This window comes from Puma concolor, chromosome A1 (genome assembly GCF_028749965.1).
Source record: "Puma concolor isolate L17-30 chromosome A1, mPumCon1.1.hap2, whole genome shotgun sequence".
Classification (NCBI taxonomy): domain Eukaryota; kingdom Metazoa; phylum Chordata; class Mammalia; order Carnivora; family Felidae; genus Puma; species Puma concolor.
In genome coordinates this window covers 68869355-68878316 of record NC_141667.1, presented here as the reverse complement: position 1 = coordinate 68878316, position 8962 = coordinate 68869355, and the positions used below count along the sequence as shown (strand labels likewise).

Here is an 8962-nt window from a genome sequence, read left to right as displayed (position 1 = left end):
AAAGGCACAGAGGGACTCCTGGGGTATGTTTAGAGTAACAGGTGCCTGGTTCCTCTAGGAAAATATATTCCATTGTGGCCAGAAATAAGATTCATTTACATGGTTCCTGACATGACTGCCCACTGACAGAAACTAAATTTATGAAGGTCTAAACACAGAAATTAAAAAATAAATTATTTAAAAGTATGAGGTGAGAGTAGGCATAAAGAATTCAAGGAATGACGTTTACCTATGTTACTTTTACCAAGAGAATCAGGTAAGTCCAGCCTCATCTGAAGGGACTAAAAGAGTTAGTGAAGTCATTTCACATTGAAAATCTTGAAGCTGATGTAGTCTAAGCTACAAGTCTAGGCTGTAACCAGAAGAAATTCAAGGAAAATCCTTCTCAGTCTTGGCTTTCCCCAACTTCTGTGTGTCATGTGATGAGATTCCCTTCAAATGGTCACTAGACTATTGACCAACTTAGTAACAGCCTGTAGGCCTCAAACTGTAAACAATTTTATGATGATGATGTCAGTGTTGGCTTGAATTTTGAGTAAGTATGTCTGACTAATCAGGAAGAAGTGGAAAGAGGGAACCAACCGGGTACATGTGGTTACAACTGATTAGCACGTGGCTCCACCCAGTTAGCCTCATGAAGGGAAGTGTGGTGCCTCCTCTCAGGCAGCAGTAATGCCCTCTCCGGCCACATGGGCACTAATGAACCTGCTGTAATTGGCCAGTGGAAGTGGTGCTACCTTCTCAATAGAAAGGGGTTAACAGTGCTCCCTTCTTCTTTCCCAATTCCTTGTAGCTAGGGGCCAGCCTTCTCTCCACCACTCCACCCCAGCCTGAGGACAGGGAGATGCAACAACAAAATAAGCTACCATCTAGCCAGGAGTATATAGAAGTGTGTGTTCCTTTCTGTTGGGCACAATCAAAAGGCAAAGAAGCGGACAGGTTGGAACCCGAGTGATGGCCTTGGGCCAACTCTAAGATGCTGGCTTGGTGGCTTCCTATAGCTTAGCACATCAAGTCCTTGGCTTCTAGATCTAGTTTGTGCGGTCTGCACTTGATGGCACAGAGGCCCTAAACAGGACAGTCTCTACTGTGTACAAATGCATCATGCTTACTCTTGCAAGCATATGTTTCTAATGTATTCCCTTCATCTGGAATACGCTTCTCTCTCATCTAAATCTATCCAAATATTCTTAGTTCTTCATTCACTTAATAATTATTAAGGACTAGTGTTAAGCCCTAGGGATAAAAGCTTAAGAAGGCATGACACCTGCTGTCAAGGAGCAAATAGTCCACTCCTAGGTTTTCAGTTGAGTGCCAACTCCAACCAATTATTAACAGAATTCTACACTGAGGATTCTGAAATCCGATTCAGGCTGAATAATAATAATGGGTATATCAAGCTTGATTAGCAATGTCTGCCACATGGGTAGCAGGAGTTCGTGATGGCATGCATGCCATATACCTGCCATCTCTGGGTCTGGCTTAATTTCTACCTCCTTAAAAAAAAATGTCCCCTACAATCCCCATTCCCCAGTGTTCAATAGTATCATTCTTCTGCATCTTACAATTTAGAACTAGATTCTATTGCATTACATTAAATTTGTCACACATGTTAGCCTTCTTTCCACAACTAAAATCTAAGCTGACTGAGGGCACAGGTCAAGTGTGCATCTTCTGTAATGCAAAGAACCAAGCACAAATAAAATGCTCAAAAAATACTTGTCCAGTTGACATGGGAATAGATGCACAATCGCACCAAGAACTTTTCTCATTTTCTTCAGTACTCTCTAGTCATGGCACCTTTGTGTTCTCGAGGTCATTTCCATAATATCACAGAATCTGATTATAAAGTGGGGGATTTAAATTTCCAGTACTGGGATCAAAGCTCCTCCTGGATCCTGGAGGGGATTTTTATGGCTACAGGAAAAGTTACTGTTAGCTCTAAGTTACCACAGCTGGATCAAACCTAGCATATCACCAGGTTGATCAGAGTGTGGCTCCAAAGCTGGTAAATGTGAGCAATTGCAAGCCACTCTCTTTTGGCAAGTGGCTTTCTGGACTAACCACAATTTTTTTCTCTTGTTAGTAAATAATAGAAAATGACTGACTGTGAAAACTAAAATTATATTCACTTCAACTTCCTACCTCTTAAGAAGGAGGTAAGGGTACAAGTTACTTCCAGATCACCAAAACTAAACATGATTAAGTCTTAAGGATGAATTTTTAAAAGTCCAACCCAATATTTATTGAACTTCTAACATATATTTAAAACTTTATTAAGCGCTCTATGTGAAATTTATAAACCCTCTGGGAGCCTGTAATTTATTTGGTCAATGAAAGAAATGAGTATGATCCAAACAACCAATAATGCAGGAGAGTATAATCTAGTGTTACACCCAGGTTAACACCATGTCATGGCTACTACTAACTGAATTGATATTTAGAATTTAGTTGAGAGCCATGTTAATGCTTAAATCCCAAACCATTAGAGCTGCTAAACCATTAGCTGCTGCTAATCATGCCCTCACAGATCAATTTCAGGGTCACTGCTATTTTTTAAACCAGTAAGATAGAAATCTTTGAAGCTGTCCCTACCTGCAAAATATGTCTAGAAATACCCATTTCAGATAAATTTAGACCCAATAAGTGGTATTTTTAGCAACCATGATTTCTACAGATGTGGGCTGAGATTTATGGTTAATTTGTTTTCCAGTTCAAAGCAAAGGAGCAGTTTAAAATTGGAATCTTTTAATATATCGTCATCAACCAAGATGACATAGTCCAAGTACATTCAATACATTTTCCTCTGGTATATTCAAATTGGATTTGCGGATATGATTTCCTTATCCCTAGTCTTTTCCCGTAGAACAAAGGAATTACACAGATAATTCAGGCAAATCCTTCCCACTCCTACATCACTCCAGGAACATTCTGAATAACCAAGATGAATCAGATGAAATCAAGCTTTTTGTTTTGTTTTAAGCGTAATTATTCTGATAACTATGTCAGTGCTCCATTTCACTTTGGCTGTGAGGATAAGACCTTAGAAGACTTTTCAGCCAGGAACAGCACTAAGGAAAAACATGTGGAAGACCAAGGGAGCCGGTATTTCACCCCAGGGCTCCCCATCCCCAGTGTGGATGAATACTTAACGTACAACGCTTGTAATCTAGAGGTTCCTCATCTAATTTAGTGAAGTATTCACATTTTAGAAGTTTATTTTTCTACTTCAGAAGTACTCATTTCAGGATTTCAAATAAAATGAATGTCTTTAGTATTTGATGATGATCTGCTTTACATACAAGTTTTTAAGAATTCCATCAGGTTAAAATAGAGTGAGACTCTAAATAACTGTTTATTCAAAGATTTCTGCTCAAATGCCTTCTACCTGAATTATCTATATAACTCAAGATGAAGCTGGGCTGGGGTTAAAGCCGGATAGATCATCCCTACTGTCCTAATTCCCCAAACAATCCCCAATCTCCCCCTACAGTGCGCTGGAAGGCCTTGTGTAAAATAGCACCAGATAAAATTACCCTCCTAGGTACTCTTCAGCAACTCCACAATCAACTGAGCAACCTATAAATTTACATTCCAAAGCCCAATGGCACAGCGACCAATAGTACCTCATTCCTCCTCAATCTTTGTCTTTCTCCTTTAAATAAGAAAACCTTATGTTAATGGGGAGATTATTGAAAGTCTCCTTGTAAGCCATGAATGCCACTTCACAGACTGTACAAAAAGCAGAGCTCTATGAACAGTACAATAGAGTCAACTCATCTTTGTGAAAAGCTCAGCATCAGCCTTACAGAGAACTTAAATAGTTCCAATTCCTAGATCTCTATTAAAACATAATGAGTCCATGCTTATGCCACTGTGAGTCCATGCACACACATACGCAAAGGCAAGTTTACTGCACAGAGGATAGTCATATTGTAAATCAGGACTTAACCTTGACATTGGATTACATTATTTTTTTAAGCTATTCAAGATCATCTGCTCATTCTGAAGTATTTTCTTCTCATTGATGTATCTGAAGCAAGTACCTTTAAAATAAAACACCTAAATACCAAAAACCCATACAAAATATATCTTAGATATTCAAATTTAGCAAAAAGCCAAATATAAATTACCGAAAATCTCTGCACTTGCAATATCTTGTTAATTGCAAAAATAAATAAATAAATAAATAAATAAATAAATAAATAAAATAAAACAAAACAAAACAGGCAACTGGGAAAAAATGCACATGAACCAGATAACCTAAAAAGTTTGGGAAGGAGTTATTGAAAAGAACCCTCTGGTCAACTAAGACACAGCAAAGTAAACTCAAAATTGCACCTTTGACAGTACTCCTGAGTTGTAGAACAATATATTTTAACTATGTAAATGGTGCCCCCAGAATTGCCCTCAGAGAGTCCCCTACACAGAATACACTGTGATCAGTGCCTGGGAGAGTTAACAAAGTGGTTGTATTTTTCTGGTAATGCAAAGACACTCTAGGAGTCTTGAGTGTCTTGAAATTATTGTTGTGAAACATCATCATTTTAGGATATATGTAAAATGTCCAGATACTGAATCATTCTGTTTTGAATTCTGAAGTCTACCTGTAATTTTGTACCCTGGAATGAGCTGATTATAAATTTGTATTTGCCATAAGCCCTTAACTAAACCAGATAAATACACTGAAATTAGATCCTCTTTAGTGTTTTAAGTTATGTAAATGGAAATACATGTTTAACAGAAAAGGCATGTTCATATATTTTGCAGAGGTGGCCAGGTATTAAATCTGCTGCTTCCCTAGAAGAAGTTTCCATTGTACATAGGCTAAGTCTTCATGTAAGCTAGTTACAGAGATCAGCAAAGTAATTCCAGTTCTAATCAAGGAAAGAAAATAACTCCATTTTGCCAAAAAGGATAAAAGGAGGTACAAGATGCCTCTAAAAGAAAATAATGAAACTTTTTTTTTTTAACATTAATAGGTGCAGAGACTTTGAAGGGCTCAGGCTACCCAGAATAAGCAAATTGTTAGAAAGTTACTTGGAATCACCCACAGACAATAACTGTCGGTGGTTTCATTTCAGGCAATGGGCTTGTGCCAAAAGGGACTGACATCTTGATGAAAGGGTCACCAAAAAGTTGTGAGAATTTTTCCATGAGTAAAAATCCTTCCAAGAGCAACACACTGTGATTTCTCATTCTGCCACCATACATAAAGGACAACTGTAAGAAATTAACAACATGTAATAATAATTCAGATTTACTCTTCTGCACTCAAATTGTTCCAACTTTCATTCTTGGCTTTGGCACACACGCTTGCCTTTCACGAAGCTCATTCCACTCACTAATACAGAAACACGGTATTTACTCTTTGAGCCTGACCTATAGTCAGTTTTTGACCTACAGTCAGGTCTGCTGGTTTTGGCAGAGTCAGTGGTCAAATTTATGTTTAACCAAACTGGTCACCTGACATATTACAGCATATGTGAACCTTTGTGGTCTGTCCACCTATGGTGGCACAGAGGGTAAGACTCTGGATAAAAAGCGACAAGACAAAGTGATGCGGCCAGTCTCAGTAAAAGAAAAATAAACAAAAATACTGTGCAGCGGTTCATTTTATTACCATCCTAGCACTCTATGACAGTGGCTAATTGGAACTTAATAGGAAGTTGGGAACCATTTGCACAAAACCTGCTGATCAGTTTACTTTTCTGTTCATCCCTTTTGCCCGTCCACCTCAAGTTCCTTAATTTGGTCACTATCCGCTAAGTCTGAGCAAAAGCTACTTTCCACAAGGCTTTGCCACCCACCTGTTGAACTGACAGGTGAGGCACACACAAAAAATAGAGAGCTTACTTGCTAATAGGATTCAAACTGAACTCATTTAATTGCTCTGATTCATTCTTCTCCCTGGAAGCTTATACTTGGGTTGTTCTCAAAGAAAACACCAAGTATATCAGATTTAATTTTGATTCATTAAATTCCACCCTCGATTAAAAAAAAAAATAAAACCTGAAACTAAATTTGGAAATCACACATTCTGAGTGGCAGAAAGGTGTTTTAAACAGTGTAGACATCTGCAGTAGGACATGTACTTAAAAGTTGCCTGACATTTCGATTATTTTCTTCGCAGTCCAATCTTATTTCCAAGGAGGAAATTTTTCATAGAAGATCAGTATACTTATTCAGCTGTTTTTAATGTGTATTTCATCTGTTTCGCTCTTTCCACAGACATCCAAAATGAAACTGCCTTCTGTGTGTATCACAATGCTTGTCACAAATAGTCACCCTTTCATTCAGAGGTAATGTGCTTGACTTCTGAAACGGAGCAGATGCCTCTGAGAAGTGAAGTTATACATCAACAAAAAGTATCAAGGCTAATTATAACTGAGATACAATAGGCAGGGTATATGAAGGTAAAATAAAGTCCAAGCTCTTCACATATATTGCTCTTAAGGAGAGCAGACTGTCCAGGTGTTTGATGAGCAGGACACGGACCCCTACTCTGAGGGTGACTTCTGGTGAGCTCTAAAATAGGACCCATTGCTTTGTTTGAGCCCTACGACTGCCACCTCCCTCCATGCATGTCACAACACACCGCTCTTCTTAAAGAACAGAACGGTTTCTGTTGTTCAAGTTAAATAAATCTTTGCTTCTGAAAGAGGAATTTCAGTTTCTGTTCAAAATGACTGCAAATCAAAAAGATCTAATTCACCACATCCAATTCATATCAATTGCTACACTGCAAAGCTCCCACATGCCGGACGGAGAAAGACCCCTTTAAAGGTCAAATGGGGTAGGAACAATAAGGGGTTGAGGCGGGATGAAGGCGTGTGGTTGATATTTATATGAAATCAAGACACGAGAACCTACTGAGAATTGCCTCTGATGACCCATTCTTACCATTTTGAGAATCGTAACAGTCTTGGCCTTGCACCCTCCCTCTCTTCAGTCCAGGGAGATCAACCTGCAAAATATGTTTAAATACAGAAGACAAATCGCCTCACCGCAGGTCAGGAAATGAAAAATGCCGGTTTAGAGGTTACAGACAAATAACCATTTTCTGTGGTTAAGATAAGTTACATGCAAATTATTGTAACCACTGGGGCTTCTCAGAGAGCTTTCCAAGGGTCTATAGGCTTAAATAGGGGACAAAGAAATTCCTGGTACCTGGCTCTGCAGAGTCCTGGGCTATTCTTAGTGTTTGGTTCCTCTTTAAATTGCGGGAGTTCAAAAGGTTTAGTAACTTAAAAGTAGAACCAAGCGATAAAAATAGATTGTTTTCTGGCTGCTCTTTGTTCCCAGACATACTACTGGCAGTATATTTGCAATCAAGACAGCAGAATAGGAATCAGCCTTCCACCGTGTAGTGTAATGCCTCAGAGTGGGTATTTTTGGAAATGGCACTGCATTACATAACCTTCCGTGTCTTAAAAAAAAAAAAAAAAAAAAAAAAAAAAAAAAAAACTACACTCGGGGGGGGGGGGGGGGGAGTCAGGAATATACACCATTATGCCCTTCTCTTTATACCAAATAAACATTAATGTACATGCTGCAGTGATTTTCCTCTCCACCTTTATGTCGTCAGAACACGGTTCTTTTGTTAACATAAGTTATGGCAAAAATTAAGATGAATGGAAAAACTAAAAGTTCTCCAACAGGGTATCATAAGCTCTTAGAGTTTTCCTATAATGTTATTATAGATACACATAAATGCAAATCAGATTGTTATCATCATCATCCAGCAAAAAGCAGTCATGTATTTTTAAACCCTCCCTCCCCCAAAGTTCAACTGCTTTATAAGAAAATGCAGAAAAAGTGTTGCAAGATCGAATGCCTGAGAAGACCCTTGGCGGCGGCAGCAGCGCTGAGAGAGTAATAAAGTGTATGGATGGAGGGATACAAATTCATTTAATAAAGGGGGTGGGGGTGCATGCACCAAAGTGCATCTAATGCAAAGAAACAAACCAGTCCCTAAGAATGCTATATGAGCAAGAAGAACAAAAATTAACCATACCAACAAGCAAAAAACCCCACCCCTTCCCAAAAGAATTCTCCCTCTCAACTTGTGCATTAAAAAAAAAAAAAAAAAAAGCTCAAGTTAAATTCCAGCCTTAATGCACCAGGACCAAAATGCCAGAATTTCTTCAACGTACACGCTTCAGCTCTTTAAAATTTAGAGGGAAGAAGCATGAACTCTGCAGGGTTGAAGGGTCCAGCTAAGAGCAATGGCAAGAAACCGACACAAAAGAGAAAGCAGCGCTCCCGGCCGGGGATGGGAAGGCATATACTTACAGACAAAAGCCCCGCTCCCTGTTCACTCTCTCCTCTCTACACCTGAAACACAAATGTGGATGAAAAAGGGCATCATGCTAGAAAGACAGCTGGGAGGGGGAGGGGGAGGGGAGGGGGAGGGGACAGGGGTGGAGGAAGAGGAGAGAGGAGGGGGAAGGGAAACAAAACCCAGACCGGCTTCACTTCCAAGAAGTACAGCCGTGGAAAAAGGAGGGGAAGGTCTCCCTGCCTCGCGCGCTCTCTCTCCAAGAGTGTGTGTGTGTGTGTGTGTGTGTGTGTGTGTGTGTGTGTGTGTCTTTCTCTAAGAGTCTCAGTCTCTCTCTCTCCTCTCTCTCTCTCTCTCCCGCTCTCCGCTGCCAGTGTGCTAGTGAACAATGAGCTAATTCTGATGGGGCTGGCGCTGCGCCAGCGCCCCAGCCTTGCTGCCACTGTGCGGCCGCAGCGGAGCCAGACTGCTTACTCTGCAGGAATCGGCGACTCGGGGCCCCGTCGGCGAGCGGCCAGCAAGCGCGCCCCGGCACCCCGCACCCGAGCACCCCGCCGCCCCTACTGCTCCTGCCGGGCCCCTGGGGGACAAAAGGGCCCGCAGACCGGCGCGCCGCCCCGGCCCCGCCCCGGAGCACGGCGCACACACACCCCGGCCCAGCCTCTCCCGCCCCCCGGCGGG

At 40.7% G+C, this 8962-nt stretch overlaps 1 protein-coding gene across 1 annotated transcript in view; it reads right to left on the bottom strand.

The window, feature by feature from the left end:
• The window catches only part of NREP (neuronal regeneration related protein), a 28706-nt gene extending 20015 nt beyond the window's left edge, over positions 1-8691 (bottom strand). Inside the window, exons 1-2 of the mRNA XM_086684030.1 lie at positions 8296-8691; positions 6904-6967 (exon numbers count right to left, since the gene is read on the bottom strand). Coding sequence (XP_086540156.1) covers positions 6904-6906 — 3 coding nt within the window. The 5' untranslated portion in view covers positions 6907-6967; positions 8296-8691. The remainder of the gene's footprint in view (positions 1-6903; positions 6968-8295) is intronic.
• Positions 8692-8962: the final 271 nt, after the last annotated feature.